The sequence below is a fragment of the Desmodus rotundus genome, chromosome 7 (genome assembly GCF_022682495.2).
Source record: "Desmodus rotundus isolate HL8 chromosome 7, HLdesRot8A.1, whole genome shotgun sequence".
NCBI classification, from domain to species: Eukaryota; Metazoa; Chordata; class Mammalia; order Chiroptera; family Phyllostomidae; genus Desmodus; species Desmodus rotundus.
In genome coordinates this window covers 96,967,072-96,993,093 of record NC_071393.1, presented here as the reverse complement: position 1 = coordinate 96,993,093, position 26,022 = coordinate 96,967,072, and the positions used below count along the sequence as shown (strand labels likewise).

At 36.4% G+C, this 26,022-nt stretch overlaps 1 protein-coding gene across 1 annotated transcript in view; it reads right to left on the bottom strand.

Annotated features, from left to right (window-relative positions):
* Positions 1 to 1,293: 1,293 nt before the first annotated feature.
* The window catches only part of PIAS1 (protein inhibitor of activated STAT 1), a 107,012-nt gene continuing 82,283 nt past the window's right edge, over positions 1,294 to 26,022 (bottom strand). Inside the window, exons 8-14 of the mRNA XM_024568228.3 lie at positions 23,599 to 23,672; positions 13,362 to 13,522; positions 11,400 to 11,530; positions 10,324 to 10,504; positions 6,686 to 6,828; positions 4,637 to 4,674; positions 1,294 to 4,023 (exon numbers count right to left, since the gene is read on the bottom strand). Of these exons, the coding sequence (XP_024423996.1) occupies positions 3,730 to 4,023; positions 4,637 to 4,674; positions 6,686 to 6,828; positions 10,324 to 10,504; positions 11,400 to 11,530; positions 13,362 to 13,522; positions 23,599 to 23,672 (1,022 nt within the window). The 3' untranslated portion in view covers positions 1,294 to 3,729. The remainder of the gene's footprint in view (positions 4,024 to 4,636; positions 4,675 to 6,685; positions 6,829 to 10,323; positions 10,505 to 11,399; positions 11,531 to 13,361; positions 13,523 to 23,598; positions 23,673 to 26,022) is intronic.

Genomic DNA, 26,022 nt, shown 5'->3' with positions numbered 1-26,022 from the left:
TGCCCCCTTGCACACCCAGCAGTGTATTTTACAGAAGACAAATTAACTGAAGGCTTTTCTTTTATTCATCTAAAGAGCTCTACATAAACAGGTAACATTCAATAGGTAAACAATTTTTTTCCAATGCATGTAATAAATATCTTCACTTGGTACTTTTATACAAACTGACATTGGTCTACTATACATTTTTAAAAGCCATTTTACTGGTTTGGCATGCGGTATGGAAATTCTAAGAGAGAAAGTCTTAAGGCAATGAATCACAGATTTAAGTTTATGGAGTTTATGGTAACTTTTATATCTGTTTATATACATTTTCCCCTTTGTTAATTGAATAATTAACAGCAGCATACTCTGGAACCACCAGCTATTCTCCCTCCATCTTTCTGAAATCTAAGCTTTGTGTGTTTTTTTTTTTTAAATTAAAAAACAGAACTCAATGTTTACTGATAAAACAAAATTCTTACTAAAGTAATTTCAAATGTGCTCTAAAGATCTGAAGATCTTGAAGTGTTTTATGTATTTCAAACTGGAATTGTTTAAAAACGGTGTTGCTTTAACAACTAGAAATTAAAGTTGGGATATATTTTCATTCAGTTTCAGACATTTGGCTCAAAGGAAAATCTGCCAAGATACCACATTTTTGAGAAGCTTAAAAGTGAATCTTTCCTAAGTTGGTAATGATACGGATCTGTGAAAATGTCTAAATTAATATCATAGAAAAATTTTAATGTTCAAAGTAAATTAGTCAACCAAGCGTGGCGTGGTTAAAGTTCAGACTATTTAAAAAAATGTGCCCAATTATGCCCACAAAATAACAAAAAGCCACTCCAGCCCTGCTAGCCGAACAGCTACTTTACCAAACGTGTGACGCACACCAGCACTGCACACCAGCACTGCACAGAACACGCAGACACACACGCCTGTTATGAAAGACCGTGGCAAGGGGGCTGCTGACAACTCGCCTGAAGATTCTGAGGATCGCTATTTGTCCACAAACAGCATGTCGATGGGAGTGAGGGTGGGCTATGGAATAAACAGATCAAATGACCACATGCTAAAAAAAAAACACCTTAGAAGATAAAGATGCAGTGCATGACTCGACTAATAATTACTACAGATCATGAAAGTCTAATAATATTGCCCATGAGACCAACAGAGTAATAGCTACTACTACTGTCAACATTTTGAAAGGTCAACAACTGAAGGGAGCAAACTCCTTAAGAGTACAGACAAATGAACAAAAAGAGACAAGTGAATGGTTAGTTTCTCCTGCGGAGACATGACCAAAGCCAGTAACTAGACAGACATTTATTTCTCCCTACTACCTGTTCTTCCTGTGGGTAGGTATAATGCAGGACACTAAGGGGAAATTAACCCTCTCCGAAACTGGGCTGAAGGAAAGTAGAAGGATGGATTTTCAACTGGATTATTCAAAGAGTTTGTAATTCAGCATCATACACAAAGTTATTGAACAGAATTTTGAGACCACTTAACACCAATGAAAGAAAAAGAAAAGAAAAGAAATAAACTATTCATTTTATCTTAGGTAGCTGAATTTATAGAAATGTTTACAATAGTAATGTAAAATAAGAAGCAACTCCCTACAATTTTAGTAATTTCTATTCAAATCCGAATTTAGACACAAATTATGATACTATGAGATATTAGCCTAATTGGCAATGAGAGTTCTTAAAAGTATTCACTTACCATAACACCAGATTCATTTGAAAACTTAACTATTTCCTGTTTTAACCAACAATAAATCTTTTTTTATTGCGAATTGTTTAGTGACTAACTCAGCCATGTATATGTGGAATACACATGCGTTGGGGAAGACTATATAACTCACTTGTCACTCACACACACTTGTCTATAAATACATATATACACACACACATATACATATCAACACCAACTTGCTTTTCAAAATTCAAGTCAACAATTTAGTGACAGAGATGCTGTAAGAAACATATTATTTTCAGACGCCACATAGTCATGTGAACTACTAATTTTACCATACAACCAAAGATCCAGCCATCTTGAAGTCTACCTGGATTACAGGTCATTTTGCTACCATTTCAAGGTTTAAAATGACAATGTTACACACAAAGGTGGTCCTTCATCAACTCTGAGAACAGTAACAGTTGTGATACAAAATCCCAGTCTGGGGAACTGGTAATCATTATGCCCCTTCTTTATCTTCTCTGTTAAACCTGCTAAACCTCTCAGCTAAAGAATATTTCCCACACCTTCAGTTATTACCTGGAGAACGTGATACCTTCTCTAATGAGGATTTTGGAACACAAGTAGAGCCACTTTTCCTTCCCTCCAACCCTCGCTCATCTCCTGAAAAACAATTTTCAATATATTTACATGTTCCATTATTAGTAAGAATAGATCAGGCCAATCAACAAATTCTAAAAGAAAAAAATCGACTTTCCTATGTCATGCTTGTCTTTAAAAGGTGAAGAAACAAAACAAAACAACTGAGAAAATAAGTACACTCAAAACCAGAGAGTAAAATGACTAAAAATCAAGCCCATTTTGAATTTCCGCTGTCAACCAGATAGCAGATCTCTACAGACTGACATGTGTGGTGCATCGTATTTTCTGAAGAGAATATACTTTTAGGGTAATTGACCTTCTCTTTTGAGGTGACATAACCTTACCTCTGTCAGCTGCACAAGACACCCAACAGGGCTTACTAGGCTACTTATACTTCCCACTTTGGTATGAAGATCTTACATGAAAACTCGTTACCCTGTGGCTAAAAAAGCAGGGGTTCACAGACTTGGTTTAAGTGCGTAATACTGGCAATCCAAATTTAGAATAAAGAACTAGACTAAAGTGTATTATTCGAAGGTCTGCTAAGCCTACTCCGTAGCCAGACAGCTTTACTTCAGTCTCTAAAAACATATTCCCAGGGGTATCTAGCAAACAAGAGAGCGTATGTGGTGGAGAACATGCAATCGGGATAGTCAATAAAGATGCTCCTACATGAGTTCAAGACCTTCAAAGCACTTTAAAAGAAGCAGGCTACTGATTTATCAACTGAATGCAAATTTGGGAGAAGGAACAGTAAGGACAGAAGAATACGGACACACACACACTGAACACACACCCCCACGAGCTATGTCCTGGAAATACACAGGGAATGCGGTGGGACAGACGAGGTTTATAACTTAAGGCTGGATAAAATATGCATACACACAAACAGAATCCAAGTCTGTCATTTTTAGAAAAATGGAAATTAAAACTATCCCCTCAGGCCCCTCCCCATAACAAAGAAAAGCCCACAATTTAAAACTTCGTACATGCAATTCCTTTCCTGTTATTGCAAATAAAATAATGCCATTGAAGTAAAATAAAACCAAAACCATAGGACAAACAGTGAAAAAAAATCTTCAGAATCCAGAAAAATTGAACTGAAGGTGGTTTGTGGGTACTTGGTTTTTTTTTCTCTTTTTTTTCCTTTTCTTTCCTTTTTTTGGTTTTTTTAACAAGTGTTTTTATCAGACAGGCAGTCTTAGATTTATATACAAAAGTAAAACTGAAAATATAGTTTTGTTCTCTGTACATTTCTTTTAATTTTTTTCCCTAAAAAAAGGAAAAAAAACCACACACTTGTGTACTTTTCTAGACAGAATAAGGTAAAACATAGCACAAAGTCCTCTTCTTTCTGCCAAGTTCATTTAGCCTGGGGCGGGGCTGAGAGCAGCACGGGCGAGATCAGTCCAATGAAATAATGTCTGGTATGATGCCGAAGATGGACGCCGTGTCCGAGCTGCTCCTGTTGGCAACGGTGTGGCTGTGGCTCTCCCTCAGACTGTTGGAGGACACCAGGCTGCTGTTACTGCCACTGCTGCTTCCATTGGTGGTTGGCAGAGAAGTGCTGCCTCCTGCATTTAACTGATCAAGAAACATCTGCGAGGAGGTATACGGAAAAAACCGAGACGAGTGTAAGAGGTCTTGATCATCCGAAACCGCTGCGGCCGCGGCGGCCAGGAGGGACGTGTTATAATGCTAGGGAGGGGAAAGAAGACAAAACAAGTATTAATTTTACTTATAAATTCATACGCTTTCTTCTTAGCAGAACAAAGTCCTAGCTTTAATATATTCTGAGGTTCTAGTATTTTTGAAATACTTAATAAAACATTTTGCAAAATCAAATGGCCTTATGAAATGATTGCATCATTGATCCTGAGACATTTTGTGTCTGAAACAGAAAAACATTTTTTTAATTGTATTTTTTGTTTTAACTTGTATTGTAAGCAATTTTCAAAATTCTTTTTCCAAACTGGCACATGCTCAGAAGTAGCAGGAAAAAGGACAGTCTACCCACTTTCTCTAATGGAGATACGTGGCCAAGAATTTATCAGCCAATATGATTCACTTCTCTGTTTCATTCTAAAACAGTATTAGAAACCAACAAAGAGATACTGTTCTGACTATATACTCAGACACAGCTGACAAAGGAATTTTTATTTAAATTCTTAAAACCCTAATAATACAGTAATGGGTATGACTATGTATTTTCTAAGGAAATTTATTTTCTTTCTCTTGGCTACATATTATACTTTTAAATATTTTAACATACAATTAAAATAACCATAGTTTTTTTTTTCATATAACATACCTGATTGTCTCCTGATAAGAAAGGAAAGAAATCTAATCCTACGGGAGAAAAAAAATTATTTCAGTTTTGAAAAACAAGACCAAAAAACTCTCCCAAATGCCCCAACACTTCAAAAATATGTACAAATTCTTAAATGCTAATTCTAATTCATTTAGAATTTTATTTAAACATGAAGAGTTGAGCTGAATGCTTTACATCCCTCCCTTCTCTAGATTACTCAGCCTGAAGTCCAAGTGTAAGCAACGATTGGTCCTCTCCATGACTCCTTTGTGGGACCGGGGCCACTGCTGCCCTGTCAGACCTACCACTGGCCCCTTGAACCAACAGCACTTTCCACCGAGTGCTCTCACTGACTCCTCTTCAGTAACTTTTCAATATACTCTAACTCACTCCTCACAAGCACCTCATGAGGTATGTTAAATGTTGTCCTCATTTTTGTAAATGAGAAAGTTGGAAGGTGAAAGAAGTTAAGCACGTTGTTGCACAAATTTTCTTTCTCTTTCTCAAATTTGCTCAGTTGCTACTATCTGTACCATATTCTTTTTATTCATTTATTTATTTGTTTATTTTTAGAGAGAGGGGGAGGGAGGGAGGAAGAGAGGGAGAGAAACATCAATGTGTGGTTGCCTCTCCCACACCACCCATCGGGGACCTGACCCTCAACCCAGGCATGTGCCTGACCGGGAATGGAACCAGTGACCTCTTGGTTTGCAGGCTTGCACTCAATCCACTGAGCCACACCAGCCAGGGCTGTACCATATTCTGACTCAAGAGTGTCCAGTGGTATGAGGGGGGAAGGGAGCTGAGGGGGTCCCCAACTGCTGGGCGGTGGCTATTACAGAAGGACCAGCTCTGATTCCCGGTTGCCAGGGAGTCATAGTAGGCCCGCCCTCTCCAATTTGCATTCCTGGTCATGTTGCCCAATGAGTAACACAACAAAGATCAAGTAAACCAACGTGAATAAAATGCCTCGTTTATGACATCTAAACTAGGGGAAAGCGCAAGCAAAAGCATAAAAATTCGAGAGCGACACCAGCACTTTGGGAACCTACCCACTGACTACTCCACGAGGACAGACTGCAACGTGAAGACCTGCAGGGCCCATGAAAACCAGGGCTGCTCTGTGCAGTACAGTAGCAGCTCACCACATGGTACAGCTATTTCAACTATTACTGTTAAATAAAACAAAAAACTCAGTTCTTCAGCCACACTCTCCACATTCCAAATGCTCAATAATTATGTGGCTAGTACCTACTGTACTGGGCAGTAGCTTACAAGATCTCCATCACTGCAGAAAATTCTGTTGGACAGAGGTGAAATAGGCTTTTCGTTATAATCACTTAAAATCCACTCAACTATCTCAGCTCCCAACAATCCTTGCCAGTGGCCTGAGTATTTCTATTGGGGAGGGGTGGAGGGAAACTTCCACTTTGTAGTAAATTTTCTACAGAGAACCTATGTGGCTTTTTGTAATAAAAAAGAAAAATGTTCTTAGATTATATGGCTAATGTACTAATTATTAAATTATAAATGAGAACTTATAGTTCTTTTTGATAATGTAAATGATATATTATGAACTCGAAATACATTGTACAAATGAGTATAATGCATTTCAAACTATAAAAAAGAAGAATCAGTTTCACTGGAACAAAAATTAAAACCTTGCAATTTTTCAATTCTGCGTTACCTACAAGATAATACAACATAGTTAGCCACAATGCATGTTGCATCATAACTGGATTCAGGAAGCAAAAAATAATATCATAAATATCACAATTCAAATCAGCAGGTCAGAAGTCAACCAAAAACAACTTGTAGGCTACTTTGAAGTTCACAAAACCTGAAGACCATTGCATTAGTTTCACCACTGTTGGTGAAACACTGGCTATTGATGAAAAGTACAAACAAGGAAGTGGATTTGTATTTATTTATGACCCCTTCTGTGGGTCTAGGCCCTTTCCCCCAATCTTTCAATTCTTTCTTAGAAGACTATATAAATCAAAGGCATTCGTAATGCTATGTGACAATATAGAAGAAGCGGTGACTCACCTTGTAAGTCATAAGGCATGGGTGTCATGTGGAAAGGATGCCGATAGTCTTGGATGAGAGATGTGTTAATGTAGCTTGTGTCTACAGCAGGGAGGCTTGGGGTGCGGGACACTGGAGATGCTTGATGTGGAAGACTTAATATGCTACAAGAAGGAAAGGTTTGCATAATTCTCATTTGAACTTTTAAGTTTAACAAAGGAGTTGCATCTCGTAATGAGTCCTAACTTTTGTGCTAAAGAAAAGCAATATATAATTTAGACTATTATAATTACAGTTGTCCCTTGGTATCCACAAGGATTGGTTCCAGGAACCCTCACAGACACCAAAATCTACAGATGCTCAAGTCCTTTTAGTTGGCCCTGTGCATCCATGGGTTCTGCATCTGTGAATTCAAACAACCGTAGACTGCAGATGGGGAACCTGCAGATACAGAGGGCTGACTGTATTAGGAAATAATCTGTGTACTTATTAGTACTTTGCAGCAGCTATTAGGAGAAAACAAGTGGATGCAATGGTACCCAACATTCATCATACGATCATCATACCATATTTTGCCGTGTGTAACGTGCACTTATTTTGCCCAAATTTTTGAGGGAAAAACAAGAATGCCCTTTATACATGGGTATAATGATCCCATGTATAATGCGCACAAAAACATGGGTGCTCATTATACACAGCAAAATACGGTAATCTACACTTTCGGAAAACAGGGAGAAGGCATGGCTAAGCTACTTCAATGGCATATGAAAGGTATTTACAGCAGATGATATTCTGAAACCTTTTAAAAATAAGCACTGGAGTGTCAGCTAGTAAAAAGGATACGTAAGTCCTTGCAAAGAAAACACATATAGGCAAGACAGGAGGATGTAGTAATCTGATCAGCGAAGAGTTAAGACTGGCCCCAAGACTTGTAAGCTTCATGGGAACAAAAACTAGGGACGGTTTATCTTGGTGTATCCAGTGCCCCGCACGGTCACCAGCACACTGTCTGCATAAACGGCCTGCTGAATGAATGAAGGCAACAAGACAAAGACGGATGCTCCAAAAGGAACAGGTATGGAGAGTTTCTAAGGGGAGAACAGTGTAACTACAAAAAGAAAAAAGAATAAAAAGTTGGATTCTGGAACAGAGTGAAATGTTTAAGTAGCTGAGTAGTCAAATAATTTTTTCTTTACCAAAAGTAACGCAAAAAGGAGGGAAAAATAGAACTGAAAAAGAAAAGAAAGAACTGACATGATTTTGGAAAGAAAAACAAAGAATTCTAATAGTCTGCAGTGCAAACACAAGGATCACACGGCATCCCAACCATCAGCAAGCTAGCAGGTAAGTTACAGAAAATAAAAAAGAAAGCATAAAGAGGCTATATTTTCCTTTTAAAACTTTATGTAAAGGATGTGGGGTATGGAAATGCAATTTCAGTGGTGCAGAATATTTCAAAGGGTTCTAAGGCTGGATTTCCAGGAATAGTGTTTCAGTTATGACCATCTACCACATTTTATGAATGGGATGCAAAGCATAAAATATACTCTCATTTGTTTCATTAAAATATTTCATCTAATGGAAACAATTAAATCTCTTGCATCTATAAAAAGTACTGTTTTCCATTAGCTGTCTCCTCTGACAATGCCTAAGGGATTACAAGAGAGAAGAAGGCAGCTGAAATGCTACTCTTTGAAAACATCTCGGTGTACCAAACAGCAAAGGGAATTTCTGGATGAATACTGAACACTCAGTGGCTGAAGACAGCAAAGTGTTTTACATTTACTGACTATTTTTCCTCTAATTCCTGCCTGGGTTCTTTCCTTTCTGGTGACAACATTCTGAAATGCATTGCCCCCCTTTACAATACACAATAACAAATGCAATATGCTGGCTTTAGGTTTCTATTATTGGCTGGCCATTATTGTAAAATGGCCACTAGTACTGAATATGGCATTATTTTTCTCAAAATGTCATAAACGTTCAGGCTGTTTGTCTCATCTGAAAACAGAGAAAGATCTGGCATTTGCAAATACTATGCCTGGGTTCAATTATGCACTGGGAAGCTCAGGAAGCAGTTAATGCATCTAATGTAAATTTCCAAATAAAATAAACAAAGTTATCTTTGGAGAAACAGCAACGTAAATATCCAAAGAAATGCTGGATTTCTAAACACTCAAAAAAAGTTTCCTTTAAGGAAAAAATATATATTCAGACAGTAAAATTATTGCATAGTTTACATATAATAAGAGGTAAAAATGTTCATAAAGTAGGATTTAAAGTAAAATTAGAGTTTAAATATTCATTTATTTAGAATAATAATACTGCTTTCTAATGTCTTTATTTCCATGCTGAGATAAGCTGTTTTACAGTGAAAATAAAATATCAATCTGTGTTATATTTGATTACATTATGAAGATTCCTGAAATAGTCAAATTCCTCCAACAAGCCAGGAGCTACATTTTCATGATGACTGTGCTTTTACTGTTGCAACTTTATCTTTCAAGTAACTGCATATATACTCAAACAGAAGGTTGTTTTATCTCATCAAATAATACCGAACTTGAAAATAATTTAACTCCAAGCCTTCTCTTGGTCTGGTGTTAACTTCCTTCTTGAACCCTGAAACCTGTAACAATGCCTTCTGTGGACTTTCCTTCTCTCACTTACATTCTTTCTTTAGGCAGTAGTGTTTGTTGGAAGGAGATGTTTTTTGAATAGCCCCCATTTGGTTATAACAGGCCATGTAATTCCCCTGACATGTATACCTAAAAGGGGACACATCTATTTCTAACTTTCAGTGAGCTACGACTGTGCTTCAGCAAAGCATGAAGTCTTTTTGCTAAGTCCCAGTGTGTGTCATGAGACTAACAGTCTGTTTAAGAGTACAACTAGAGTTAGCTACTTTTTTTTTACCATCCTCTACAAAATGTTAACCCCTTTAAGGTTAGGGCTGTACTTACTCATTTTATTACCACCCATACTATTTAGCATGGGGTATCTTCAATAAAAAACAGGTAACAGCATTTCATGAACTGAACTGAGGCATAACCAAGGTACATTATTATTGATATGAGACTAATGGGAAGTGAGCCTGCAAAACAGAAAGCATTAAGTGTACTTCAACTTAAGTCTTAGGCTTCTTTCATTGCCAGCCTTACACATTCTGAGGCAGGTTGAAAGCATTTATCTGCTCTTCCTCTGCTTCCTACTTGAAACACCCTACTCAGGGTTAATTTTACAGCATACACTTTCCAGACTGTGCAAATGCTCTAAATCCTGTAAGCAGCATTAGGATCATTTGGGAACTTATTTAGAAATACATATTGTCTCACTCCCGGTTCCTAAATCAGACATGGTGGGAGTAGGGAAGTAACGTGTGCTTTAATCCGCCCTCTGGGTGAGCCTGCTGTACACCAAAGTTGGAGAACCAGTGTCCTAGACCCATCTTTTGGTATGATGGATTCTATATCCAAGTGACCCCTTTAAAGCATTATCCAACCCCTCAAGAATATCACACACCTGGGAAAAATTTAACTTAATCTTTGATTGCTAAGGTAAGTTTTACCATCACGCTAATAATTTTATTTGGCAGATCTCTTGATCCTATTTGCAAAATTAATGTTCACAGTGTCCTTTTTTAAGGTCTCAGAACTTACCCTTTATTATTTAGTGGTGATGTGGGAGATAGGGAAGGACAGGTCCTCTTAGCAGATGGCTCTTCCTCTTCTTCATCAGATGAACTGTCTATGGTAAGGTCAATCACCTCCACTTTCTTATTTTTACTCGAAGACTGGTGGTGCGAAGCCACCTGATGCTCCAGTGTGGAGCTCAAGCATCCTGTGTAGTAATGATTAAAACAGAAGGCAAAAAGACCTATGACACCTCTCTTTATTTCTCAGTGTGCTTATTATAGTTTAGACTACAATATTGCTGGGGTCAGAAAGCAGAAAACCAACAGTGGTTCTGTTTCCCTATGGTTAAAACTATTATTTATTATTGGTTGTTAAAGGATTTTTTTGAAAAACAATTCTGAATCAGGATAATCAAAATGTATGTCCATTTCAGAATAAAAGTTGTTTTGAGGGCAAAGACTATCTATTACATGTTTACTAGTACAGTACATGATATACTTATGAAATGTTATAGTAACATTTTTAGAAAGTCATAGCCATGCCCTGGTCAGTGTGGCTCAGTTGGTTGGAGCACCATCCTGTAAACCAAAAAGGTCACAGGTTCAGTTTCCAGTCAGGGCACATGCCTAGGTTGCAGGTTCGGTCCCTGGATCAGGGCATGTACAAGAGGCAACCAATCGATGTTTTTCTCCCTCTCCGCGCCCCCCCCCACCCGCCAAAAAAAAAGTCATAGCCTCTTTCCAGCAAAAGCATACTAAAAGCCAGGGAAAAAATGCAAATAAAACAATGTTCACCAATCTGTACCAAATCTGTTAAAAATTTAAAAGGATACCATTTCAAAAACATAACTTCACAAAGACTTATTAGATTTATGTTATTTTGAAATCTTATACCACAAAATTTTAAAAGCTGGCAAAAGTGAGTTTAAAAGGAGCTTTGCTACTTCGGAACATTTAATCAATAACTTAATTAAGAGTTATTGAGCTATCCATAAACTGCTGAGTGTTTTTTTAAATAAAATTTGAGCACTTTAATATTGAAAACCAAGACTTTACAACAGCAGGAAGAATGCTCCACCCTTCTGGAAAATGGACACTCACCATCAACTCCATTGTAAGAGGAAGAAACTTCCTGCACTTCCTTTTTAGATCTCATAGGTGCCCAAGAGCCATCCTCTTTAAACTGTATTTCATCACAATCTGTACAGTACTTTAGGATTTCCATAAACAAGCTATAAAAAACAATTTGTCCTTTGAATATCACATGTTAAATGAAGACAGAATGTAATTATTACTGTCCAGAAACCACTCAGACCCTCTATGTTTTGTACAAGTATAAATGGGAGAAAAGAAAGTAGACTAGGTTACATTTGTTCTCAAAATCTAGGGCTATATAGAAAGTAGTTATTTAAACTATGGTACCTTTATGCAAGGAAATATTATGTACCCATGAAAAACAAGGTTCACAAACATTTTTTAATATGGGAAAATGTCCACAGAAAGTGTAAAGAGGCCAAGAAAACAAAACCTTATATTTTAAAAATAAAATTCTGTATGTATATGGTATAGAAACAGCACTTATCTGCCCTGGCTGGTGTGGTTCAGTGGATTGAACGCCAGCCTGCAAACCAAAGGGTTGCGGGTTCGAGTCCTCATCAGGACCCATGCCTGGGTTGTGGGCCAGGCCCCCACAAGAGGCAACCACACAGTGATGTTTCTCTCTTTCTCCCTCCCTTCCCCTCTCTCTAAAAATAAATTAAAAAAATAAAACTAGAAACAGCACTTATGTAAGTGGTAATACTGTATTTTTCTCCTTTATACTTTTTTTTACATAGTCCAAATTGCTTATAATAAATATATCTTATTTGATAAACTGAAGCAATACATACAAAAACATGTACTGAATGTTAAGTCTCCTGCTAAATATCATACAGATACTAAGAAATGAGATTTACAAAAAAGGTGTACAATTAATGGTCAAATTCTTGGGATAAAAATATTAATACTGTACAATCACAGCTGTGAAACTAACACACTATAAAAGTTTTCAATTTACCTAATATTTCCAATTTTTCTTTAAATGTGTAGGTATATGTGGTTTTTAGAATAACATAAAACCTCAACTGATGGGGTGATCTAAAGCAATATAATATACAGTTAGTAAAATATTATTCAATTCAGATTTGTTAGCGACCAGTGTTATCTATGAAAAGTTAAACATAGAACACTAAGTTACATGTTTATTTTCCCCCTATGATTGAACTCCCTTAATGTGTTGCTAAATGGGCTCCATTCCTCCTGTTGCGCCTTCAGTCTCCTATGTTTTCTCAAACACCACAGAGAAGTTGCCTCATGTGTTTTCCTAGAGAATACAGGGCATCTCAAGAAAATCCTTTTTTCAATTTCTTTCTTGTTTAGTGGCAAAAAAAAAAAAAAAAAAAAGGAATAAAAGGAGGCTAGAGAATAGGGGAAAATTTAGAGGAACATTCCAAGATGTCTGGTAGGGCAGATAAAACATAAAATTTTTAAAAAACAGATTGCTTTGATGTTGTAGACAAGAAAATCAAAGACGAGTATTTCAGAGGAGATAGCAAACCAAAGTAAGCTACTACTTATTCAGTGTGTTGATCAGTTTTAGGGCCCCTTACAGCAGGGGACAGGCATGAGAAAATCTACGAAAATAGGCTAACTTCTAAAAAACCCAATTTTTGGTGAGCTTAAGTTAAGCAGAGTTTCACAATGTTTCCTTCTTTCTGCAGTACGGTCCACATGGCTAGGGACAGACAGGTTCATCTGCAGAACACGTGTAAGCATACCCTGCTTGGAGCCGTTGGTGCTGAAATGGTAAAGGTCAGGAGGCAATGACTGAAGCATGTATCTCCACAACAAGAGGACATTCAGTTAAAAAGGTAAAACGTTCACGTCACTTACTTTGAAAAATACTGATTTCTAGAATCATGAAAATCCTAAAAGTATGTAACTCAGAAAACATGACCTGATAGATAACAAGCCCAGGTAACGGTTGCCATTCTGAGGTGCAAGGAAAAACTTTCAATGACGTACCCGTCAATAATGAGGTGTTCATATGGAGCCTTCTTATCACAGACAGGACAAACCCAGGTTGGTTTTTTCTCATTCATCTGAATATAAAGAGTTGCATCAAAACACTGCAGATGAGAACATGTAAGGGCCCGACATGGAATTGTCAGCCGCATTTTACCAAGCTTTAAAAAAAAAAAGACAAAAGAAAGTATCAGAACATTGTTCTTCAAAATTTAAATTTTGATAAAAATTTCCTGAAGCACACGAAGTGTATGTGTTCTGATTTAAAGCATAGTGTTTACTTTTCATCAGTATGGAAGAACATTAAACACATTTTCTGTGAAACACCAATAGGTTAAAAGATTATAGTAATTCTTTAGATATAAAACACAGTGACTACAAAAAGTCCACGGAAAGGGTTATTCACCCTCACTCACAGCTCCCAGATGGGCTTTTGGGGGGAGGAAGGGCCATGAACTTCTTGAGATTAATATGTAAAATTTTGTAAGTATGTGCATTATTCTGGAGAGAGAGCTTCCACCAAATTCTTAGAGTAACCCCTGATCTAAAAACAGTTAAGAATCATTTTACTAGGGATTTGGGAAAGGAAAAAAGGTGGTCTTACTAAGCACTGCAGTACACAGTGGCATTTACTATCAACCTGGTATCTGAATGCGTAGTTCACAGGTCAAAATGAAATGAGTCGCAAGCATTCCCCACAATGTTTGACTTAATTGCCAAATGACAGCTCTGGACGGCAGCCAAGTGTGTGCACTCTCTGTATTTCCTCTCTCACTGGGCACCATCACAAGCAATTCAACAACACCCCTGGACCTCTGGCACCTCCAGCATGTTTTAAGACCATCTTATTGCCCTGCAAATGATGCTTAAGCTGACACAGGTTGAGCCTGCCCAATGTGCAATAAAATCTGCTTCATCTGGTCCTCGAGCTGCTAGCTTTGGCCCGAGGCAGAGAAGCTATCGAGCAATGTTCCCATGGGGAGCTGTCACACCACCACCCCTTCCCCGGAGAACACCGCGTACACCGCAGCTGCATTACCACTGTGGGGACCCCATAGGCCACAATGCCCGTATACAGGCATACCTCGTTTCAGTGCGCTTTGCTTTGTTTTGTTTCACAGATGCACGTTTTTTTACAAATTGAAGAAAAGACCCTTCACCAAAAAGATTACGACCCTCTTTACTGCGGTGGTTTGGAACTGAACACACAATATCTGAGGTATGCCTGTAGTAGAGATGTTACCTATTTTCAATAACTACATTATTTGCTGAATACCAGGAAAAGATTTTCCACACATTTGTAAGCTTACAAAATATAAAAGCTTGAAAAAGATTATGACTTAAATGAAGAAAAAAAAAAAAAGAGGAAAAGATTCTTGGCTTAGAAGAATTTCGGGGAAATGTGCAATTTCCTAGTCTACCAAGGAAATTGTCATTTGGGGCCCTAAATTATTGTTCTGATACCAATGATTTACTGTGCTTCTAGGAAAGGCCCTTAAACTTTCTGGGCCTCTTTTTCTATCTCTTAAGAAACACTGTTTCCTCCTTACTTCAACAGGATGTAGTGATGAAGAGTAAAAAAAGGGCCCAGAATGTGTTACAAACTTATGAGAAAGGAGTAATGCCAGTTTACACCGTAAGTATGAAGAGGAGGGACACAGAGAAAACTGAGCTCCCTTCTCTGCGCTCCCACATTACCCTGCACGTGATTATACTATTTATGTGTGTGTCCCCTCCTACTAGAAAGGACAATGGACTCATCTCCTTATCCTCGGTACTTGGAAATGTACCTGCTATACAGCAGGAAGATGGTCTGGTGTACTGATAAAGGCTTCAGCTGAGCAGGGTAAGCAGTTTTAGGAGGCACCATTCATGGAGGAGGCTGCATGCGACACTTCGTGAGGCAGCCCTGAATAGGAGTCTGGGAGTTAGATACCTAGAGGTTTGAATCCTGGCCCCACTACTTATTTGTGAATCCCAAATGTTATTTAGTCTCTCTGAGCCTGTTTTGTAAAATGGGGATACAAATAGTAGCATCTGCATCATAAGGTTATGGGGCTTAAATTGTTTATTGCATAGTGCCTGAAACATGCTAAGTACCTGATATACGAGGTCTGTCCAGAAAAGTCCAGTCATTGTTAAAGCAATGAGAATGGTCTGAGCAAATCGATGTAACCTGGCAGCCAAGGCGAGTGGACTGGAATGCGCATGTGTGAATAATGACAACTTCACCATACTAGTCAATGGGGGCTATAGATGCTGTTGAGTGAGCGTGTGTACTGTGTGGCTGTCACATTCAAAATGGTTGAGCGAGTAGAGCAATGAATCTGCATCAGATTTCACATGAAGCTTGAACGTTCCTCCCCAGAAACTATCCAGTTGACTCAGAAGGCCACAGCTATGGGCAACTGGTGACTGGCAGCTTCGTCATGACCACAGGCCCACTCATGCATCGTTTTGTGCAGTTTTTTTGTGAAACCTCAAATCGCCCAGGTGACTCAGCCCCCCTATTGCCCAGATTTGGTGCCCGGCGACTCCTGGCTTTTCCCAAAATTAAAATCACCTTTGAAAGGGAAGAGATTTTTAGACCATTGATGAGATTCAGGAACGTATCATGGGGCAGCTGATGGCGATTGGGAGAACTGTGTGAAGTCCCAAGGTGCCTACTTTGAAGGGGACTGAGGCATCACTGTCCTATGAACAATGTTTCTTGTATCTTGTATCTTCTTCAAGAAATGTCTCTATTTTTCATATTACATGGCTGGATACCTTCAGGACAGACCTCGTATGTCACCCATTACTAAAGTATAGGAACATATTTGCTTCAAATCACTTTGCAAGCTATCCCAAACCTCAGCTCATTCTTCAATTCTGTATTCATACAATATTCAACAACATCATTACTCCCTTTATATACTTCTATTCAATTTTTATGATTTGATTTATATAAGCACCTGACAAAAAGGCAAAAAGAACAAACTAGCACTTATAAAAGAAAAAGCATTTATTTACCATTAGCCAAGGCATGCCTCATTAGTCCAAAGACATTTTCCAAATGACAATCTGGTTGGTGGTGCTAAATTAAATTTTTACATCCTAAACCAGAGTTTAACTTACTTGTGAAGTGTAAATTCCTACTGAGTAGATATTTTTGTTACTGACTTAATACTAAGAGAAATCAGAGACTAAGAATCCTAGACAAACACAGTAGTAGTAGCCAAGTTCATGTGCTGCGTAACTAGCAGGCTACTTCTGATAGTTTATGAAGATGATGGATAAAATCATAAGGCTCCATTTCATGTACCTTCTTCCCTATAATCCCCAGCTGTCAGTTCATCTTTTTGGTGAGAGAGCAACTGTAAAGCCTCTATGATCAGCCACACTGACATGTTTCCCTACAGAGTTTTTAAGGAATACTGCTACATGAACGGCACAGGGAAGAACATTAGTAAGTAGGTGTAGGAAAAGTCCACTTTCAAATGCATTGTTTATTAGCTGTCACACAAAATGCCTTGCTTCAAAGAATTACAAAGTATTATAATCCTCCTCATGTTCCTGATTTTTAAAAACAATCACTAAATTCTAAATATTTTATCTACAAACGGACAGATTTCTTCAACTTGGTATCAAGACAGAAACTGAGCTTTGAACATCCTCATCTTGTAATTACAAATCCCCCCTTTCCCTTTAGAGGATGTGGTGGATACCTGCCATCATTTGCAAATACACACTTTGAAAACAACTCCCAAATGAGTTTTCTAATGCCACTAACCTTATTATGCATAACAGTGCTATACTAGTAACTGAAGATTATGCAAGAGAAAACACCCAAGCTAAATTTAAGTTAAAACCAGCTTATATCAAAAGGACCCCCTTTAGCCAATAAAATATGTATTTTCCATGTAAAAAGAAATAGTGTGGTATTAAGAATAATTTCACAACTTTTTCTTCATTATCATCATAAATTTTCATAAATAAATTTCCAAGGAAGTTTTTTTCTTCTTCTATCAATGCCAAATCATTTGTATTTGAGTTTACAGGTCTGAGGAGTATCTCACAAAGCAGGTCTCAAACATTCTTCCAGCTCTATTTTTAATAAATCAGAACTAAAAAAACTCCCAAAGAGCAAAAACATTTTCAATTATTTTCACTGCCTTTAGCTAAATGGCACACAAACAACAGAAACTCATTTATTTTGAGCTGTATATATAACAAGGGCAATTCAAATGCACAGTCAGATATCATATTTACATATTTCAAAGGGAACAAATCTCTTTTATTATTCTATAAATTTGATATATAGATGAATTGTCATTATTAAGTTTTACTTTTTTAGAATAAAAACACATGTAATATATTGCCTTGCTATTCCAGAATAATTGTAAAGGGATTGTCCCTTTAGCAAAATAGAAATCCATAAAATTATTATAATTATGGTTTATATATAGTTTTTTCCCCTATAATCTGAACTTTGAAAGCAGATGTCAATTTAAAACGAAGCGCTAAAATTGGTGAAACTAAAACTGGATTAACAGAGGGAATATGGAAAGAAGAAGTAAAAGCTGGCCCACTAAATTAAGAGGTTCAAGGAAGTAAAATGTGATTAACATTTTCTAATAATAGCAAAGATCACCTGAATTATCAAATTCAAAACCAGTTCTACAAATGAAAATGGCAAGATTTATACTGTAGTGCTTGCTCTTATGAATAAATGCTTCATCTACATGTTAAATGACAAAAATGTCATATATACAGTAGCACCAATGTAATTTTTAAAATGAAATTGCAGGAAAACAAGACTTCTTCCAGTGATCTAAATGGAAGTTGAAGCTTATGCACTTTTCTAAATTTCTCATATTCTCTGTCCTGGTGTTTTATAATGGAATGGGGTGGCAAGAAATGTGGAGGAGGGGGGTGGATAAATCAGGATTTGGGGGTAAGAAAATAGGATAAACATATATCCTTTTTTTTTTACATCTTTGTCTTCTTCCTGTCCTCCACGTACCTGGTCTGTGAACCATTTTCCTAAATGTTAATTAAAAACCCAAACCAGATTCCTTTTACACCACAGCCTGTTATAATATTTATCTAGTTACTTAGGAACCCGCCCCCACACTCCTGGCCAATATTTTCCATTGTGGTAAACAAAAACAAACACCCCATAATATTGAACTTACCACCTTAACCATTCTAAGTGGGCAGCTCAGTGGTGTTAAGTATATTCACATTGTTATACAGCAGATCTACAGCCACTAAACACTAATTCCCCCTCACTGCAGTCTTTGGTAACCACTTCTTGTCTGTTTCTATGATTTTTGACAACTTTTTATACTTCAAATGAGTGGAATCATATAGTATTTATGCTTTTGTGACTGGCTTACTTTACTAATCATGATGTTCTCAAGGTACATCCATGTTGTAGCATATGATAGGATTTCCTTCGTTTTAATGCTACATGATATCCCACTGTATGTTCATACCACGTTTTCTTTATTCATTCATCTCTCCGTGGACATTTCAGTTCTTTCCACATCTTGGCTATTGTAATAAACATGGATGTGCAAATTATCTCTCCAAAATCCTACTTTGAATTCTTTTTGATATTAACCCAGAGGCTGAATCATACGGTAACTCTATTTTTAATTTTTTGAGAAACCATCATATTGTTCTCAGAATGGCTGCAGCATTTACATTCCCACCAACAACGCACAAAGGTTCCCGCATCTTGACATCCTTGCCGACAGGTGGTATCTTCTGTTCTTTTCACAGTGGCTGCTGTCATGATGGATGTGTAGTGGTAGCTCATGTGGCTTTGATCTGCATTTCCTTAATGCTCAGTGATGTTGAACATCTTTTCATGTGCTGATTTGCCATTTTTCTATTTTCTTTGAAGAAATGTCTGTTTCAAGCAAGACCTTTGCCCATTTTAAAAGCAGGCATTTGATTTTCTTGTTGTTGAGTTGTACAAGTTTTGTATATATGCTGGATATTAATCCCTTATCAAATATATGGTTTGCAATTATTTTCTCCCATTCCACAGGTTTTCTTTTCACTCTGTAGATTACTTTCTTTGACAAGGCAGAAAATTTTTAAGTTTGATATAGTCCTATTTGTCTATTTTTGCTTTTGTTGCCTGTGCTTTAATGTCATAGCCAAGATACCATGGCTAATTCAATTAAAGTTTTCCCCCTATGTTTTCTTCTAAGAGTTTAATAGTTTAATGTCTTATGTTGTAGGTCTTTAATCCATTTTGAGTTAATTTTTGCATATACTGCAAAGTACGGGCGCAACTTCAGTATACTGCACCCGAACACACACTTCTGTTTTCCTAACATCACTTATTGAATACGCTGTCTTTTCCCCACTGCAGAGTCCCAGTACCTTTGCTCAAAGTCATGTGGACATATATGCAAGAGTGTTTCTAGGCTCCCTATATTGTTCCGCCGGTCTATATCATCTACCTTTACGTCAGTACCACACCATCTTAATTGCTGTTACTTTGTACGTTTTGAAATCAGGGAGGGTGAGGCCTCATACTTTGTTCTCACTACAGGACTATTTTGGCTGTTTGGAGTCCTTTGAGTTTCCATGAGAATTATAGGATTGATTGATTTGTTTGTTTGGCAAAAAATGCCATTTGAATTTTGAAAGGGAACACACTGAATCTGGAGATCAATTTATTTTGTAGTTTTCAATGTATTTAGTCTTTTATCTCTTTGGTTAAGTTTATTCTAAATATTTTATCCTTTTTGATGCTATAGTAAATGGGATTGTTTTCTTAACTTCATTTTCAGATTGGTCATTGTTAGTGTATAGAGAGGTAACTAATTTCTGACTGTTGATTTGTGTTTGTATCCTGATTTTTTTCTGAATTGGTTTATTAGTTCCAATAGTTTTTGTGGGATCTTTAGGGTTCTCAACATAAAAAATCATGTCATCTGTGAACAGATTATTTTCTTCTTTTCCAATGTATAGGTCAATTCTTTTTCTCGTCTAATTGCTCTGGCTAGAACTTCCAGCACTACACTGAATAGTAGTGGGGACAGTGGGTATCCTTGTCTTAACCCTCTAGAGCAGGGGTGTTCAACCCATGGTCCAGGATGGCTGTGAATGTGGCCCAACACAAAATTGTAAATTTACCTAAAATATTATGAGACTTTTTTTGTGATTACATGTCACAGTGTATTTAATGTGTGGCCCAGAAACATCAAAAGGTTGGACACCCCTGCTAGAGACAAGAGATTTTCGTCTTTCCACACTGAATATGAAATTCACTGTGGGTTTTATGTATCCGGCCATCATTCAGGAAGCTTCCTTCTAGTCTAGTTTGTTGAGTGTGTTGATCAGGAAAGTATGTTAAGTTTTGTCAAATGTTTTTCTACATCAAGCTGATCATGTCTTTTTGTCTTTCATTTTGTTAATGTTGTATATTACATTGATTGATTTTTGTTTGCTGAATCACCTTTACGTTTGAGCTATAAAGCCTACTTGGTCATGGCGTATACTTTTAATGTGCTGGTGAATTCAGTTTTTAAGGGTTTTCGCATCAGTATTCATCAGGGACATTTGATGTAGGTCTTTTTGTTTTTTGAAACTTGTCTGTCTTAGTCTGATGTTGGGATCAGGGCAATACCAGCCTCATAGAAGGAGTTTGGGAGCATTCCTTCCTCTTAAATTATTTGGAAGAGTGAAAAAAAATTGGTATTAATTCTTCTTTAAATGTTTGGTATGATTCTGTAGTGAAGCCATGGGGAACTGGGCTTTCTTTTGTCTCCTCAGTAGTTAAGAGGTTTGTTCAGATTTCTTATTTCTTCATGATTCAGTCATGATAGGTTATGTTTGTAGAAATGTATCCATTTCTTCTAGGTTACCCAATTCGTTGGCATTTAACTATTCATAGTAGTCTCTCATACTCCTTATTTCTGTGACATCAGTTGTAATGTCTTCTCTCATTACTAATTTTAGCTACATGAGCCTTTCCTCACTTTTTCTTAATCTAGCTAAGGGTTTGTCAATTTTGCCTATCTTCAAAAGTCAACTCTTGGGTCTCACTGATTTTTTTCTATTGTTTTTCTTTTCTCATTAATTTATCTCTGCTCTAATTTTTGTTATTCTCTTCCTTCTGCTGACTTTGGGTTTACTTTATTTTTCTTTTTCTAGTTACTTAAGGTAAGTTAGGGTGTTGATTTGAGATCTCTCTTCTTTATTAATGTAAGCATTTAGTACTATAACTTCCCTCCTCCTACTGCTTTTGCTGTATCCCGTAAGTTTTGGTATACTGAATTTTGTTTTCACTTGTCTCCAGATAGTTTCTACATTCCCTTGTGATTCTTCTTTAACCCATTGGTTGCTCAAATGTATGTTGTTTAATTTCCACATATTTGTTGATTTTCCTATTTTCTTTCTGCTCTTGATTTCTACTTTCATCCCACTGTGGTCAGAGAAAATACTTTTATGATTTTATTTTTAAATTGGTTAACACTTGTTTTGTGGCTGAACATATGGTCTACCTTGGAGAATGTTTCACATACACTTGAAAAGAATGTGTAATCTGCTGTTGTCAGGTGGAATACTCTGCCTAAATTTGTTAAGTCCAACTGATAACATAGTGTGGTTTAAGTCCTTTGCTTCCTTAATAACCTTCTGTCCAGTTGTATACATAATTGAAAGTGAGGTATCAAAGTCTACTACTATTGCTGTGTTGCTATCTGTGTCTCCCCCTTCAGTTTTTGTCAATGAATGCATCATATACTTGGCAAAGTATTTTTTTAATAGTAACATAAAAAGCCAGGAGTCAAAATATTTTCTCTAAGAAATGACTATGGTAAGGAATAAAGAGGAATAAAAAATGATAGGACTTAGTGGTTTTAATTAACTGTATTTTTCCTATAGTTTACAAAAGTTTAACAATGAACAGGAGTTCCCTTAGTATTCACAAGGCAAAATAAGATTTTTTTAAAAAGAGCTATGTTCAGTACAGTATTATAAACTAATTCAAGAGCTAGTGACTTTTTCATATTGTTTGAGGTTTTATAAATTAAAAATAGACTAAGATGCAGAACAAATAATATACAATTTCTGTTTAATTTCTTTGTTTCTTCATTACAGAGCAGTAGGATTTCAATGTTAAAAACTTTCAATATCAACCCTGGCTGGGTGGCTCAGTTGGCTGGGGCACCATGGGTTCCATTCCCATTCAGGGCACATACCTAGACACCTAGGTTGCAGGTTCCATCCCTGGTCAGGGCACATAAGAGAGGCAACCAATTGATGCTTTCTTTCTCTTTTCTCTCTCTCTCAAATCAATAAACATATCCTTAGGTAAGGATTTAAACAAATAAATATATAAAGAATAAATAAAATATTTTTAAAAAAACCAAAGTTTCAATATCAGGTCTGCCTGAACAAACCAGGCAAACCAGGAAACAGCTGTATCCACTCATTCTTCATATTTTCTCTCCAATTTATATATGATTAACTTGAATTATACAACAAAAGATAATCAAAATGTCAAAGTAATTTAGTTGTTCATATATTTTTCTATAAAAACCACATTCATCTACCACTTCTCCTATTAGTGAACCTAACATCAAACTAGTTAGAAAATAAACCTTAACAACACTTTTTGGGAAACTCACAAGTTTAATTATTTAGTATATCTTGGGCCTTATATTTATTTTGTACAAATGATTGATTTTGACCTCATTTTCTGGTTTAAAAATATATCTAGGTTAGTTTTATGTGCATAACCAATTCAATTACTCAGGCTAAAGAGAACAGTTTTTAACTGGTAGGTTCTTTATTGTTATTCAATTACAGTTGTCTGCATTTTCTCCCCATCCCTCCACCCCACCCCAGGGGTTCTTATAATACAATCATTTTGGCAAAATTGTTATATTGGTAATCATGGACAGATTTTTTTTTCAGAAGATATTATTTTTATACACACACTGAGATAAACGTTCCTTATTTGGAGATTTTACACTTGAATCTGAGACACAGTTATTAATCATGAACGATATTTAAATGTTTTACTGAGTAGAAAAAGTTTTATAGACTTATAAATTAGTTCAGATTCCAAATCCCATAAATAAATCATGTCTTTCCACCTTCGTGAACTGAAACAACGGTAGGTACATTTCAAAAGTAAACAAAATATCTCAAATAATGAAAATACTTATTAAAAGATAGTATGTATTTAAAATCTTCTGGAAAACAAGTATCGGTTAATACTTACTGGACACAGCAGAGAAACCCTTAGGCTGGTTGTAGCTATTTCACTGTCTGGATCCGCAGTCAATTTCTCTTTAACTGACATTCAATGGAGAGAAAACAAATAGAAAAGTTTACAAAAGATACATCACTAATGCAATATAAGAAAAAGAACAAAGAACTTAAAATGAGGGACCTTAAAAAATAGAACTCAAAAAAATCTGTTCAATTATTTTCCAATCAACTGAATGGGAAGATAAAAACTATATGGTTTATAATTTCTACAATGAACAAAGGAAGGAAAACCACTGTCTACCTATAGACTGTCTACATTTCCTGTAAGTTTCCTGTCTCTCATCCATGGAGCAAAAACTGCATTGCAGTAACATAAAGGAAACCTCTACAGCAGTCTGACATATACAATTTATGGCAGGACCTTCTTCTTTCATAACCTTTCTTTTAAACTATGACCAATATTATTTTAAAAGATATTAATAAATAGCAACTATAAAACAAACATTTATAAATTTATTCCAAAGCTCAGATAACAAAATATTAACAAAACACATTAATTCAAATTTCAAATGATGAAAAAAATGGTTCACTTGCTTTTTCATCATATAATTATTTGTACACTTATTTATCCATAAACTAATATGTTAGCTTGGGCAAATCCATCCTCCTCTCTGAGCTTAATTTTACTTTTAGCAAAATAAGAACCCACACTAGATAATCTCTAAGTCAGTTCAAAATTCCAATGGTTCTTAAGAGAGAAGTCACTAGTAATTTCACCTTTACTGCATTCTGTTAGTCTAATATAACAAGGACCTTTATACTTCTCATCTGGAAACCTGAGGCATCTATTCTAAAAACCACAACTTAGAACTTCAATTAAACTTCAACATAAAAGTGAGACTGGAAATGCCTAAATGTAATATTCCAATAACTTTAGAAGTGTTCCACAATAATTTTAAAATCTTTATATGGAACTGGAGCCCACGTAGATTGGCTATGTACACACCCAATCACAGAATTTCAGAGTTGTGGCACAACTGTGTTCAGGTAGTTAACATATAGTAAAGAAAATGGGGAGGGACAAAATACTCAAAGAAGAATGATTTCAGAGTAAATGTCTGTGTGCTCTAACTATTTATGGGAATTAAGATTCCTGCCTTCCCTGGCAAGATGGCTCTGCTGGTTAGAGTGTCATCCCAATATACCCAGGTGGCAGGTTCGATCCCCAGTCAGGGCACATACAAGAGTCGATCAATGAATGCATAAATAAGTGGAAAGACAAATCCATCTTTCTCTCTCTGTCTCTCTCAAATCAATTGTAAAAATCCAGCCTTTATTAAACACAGTGATCATACAGTCTAAATTTTTTGAAATGGTCCAAATCTTGGACATTCTACTCAACTGTCTCCATAAATCAGTGATCTCGACTAAGATATACATCAGACCTATCAACAGAGCTTTCTAACTTATTTCTCACTGAATCAAATGGGGAAGAGGGACACCAATGGGTAGTTTAAAGTCATTTCGTGGCCTGGAAATGCCAAATTTTTAAAACTATGTAACTCATAGGCTGCCTCACAGCTGAAAACGGCATAAAATCCCTAGGTTTTAGTTTGGGAAATACAGTTGTCACGTCACTTATGCTAACTGGCATCATATGTAAACTACATGAAGTATGCATTTCCTATTTTAGACCCAATTTTAGTCAACTCTTTTGCTCCAGCACCCCATCACATACATAGCAATGGGAATAGTAAATGACTGGATTTTGTCTATTTCATCTTCCACTTAATGAGGAAATACCATAGATCGGCATTATGCAAAACAAAGTTGAGTGATTAGTAATTCAAAAAGAAAATGAAACAGGAGAGGCGGCTTGAGGTAGTGGTAAAGCCAGGACCTAAAACCAGCCTAGATTCGAATTCACCCTTAGTCAAATCATTCGACTTCTTTGCGCCTCACAAAGTTCCATTACCTTATAAATGTGAATAATAGTCCCTCATGTACTGTTTTAAGGATTAAATGAGTTAACCCATGTAAAATGCTTTAAAATAACCTAATATCATACTTAATTAATATTAAGTATTGTTACTTAAAACAAAACGTGATTTTTGTGTTCACTTTCTCCCAGAGGTGGGATAATTCTCCAAAGTTATTTTAGAATCAGCTTGTCAATTTCTATGTTTTCAAAAAAGCTTTCTCTTTCATCTTTGCCATTATAGACACCATCTGAGCCAATCTTTTCATGTTAAGATACTTTTAAAGATCTTACTGCCTACTTGATTGGATTGAATGTAACCTACAGATCACTTGGAAAGAAGTGACATCTCTCCAATAACGATACTGAGTGTTCTGATCCATTAACATGGTACATCTATATATTATTCAGGTCTTATTTTAATTTCAGCAACATTTGGTAGTATTCAGTACACAA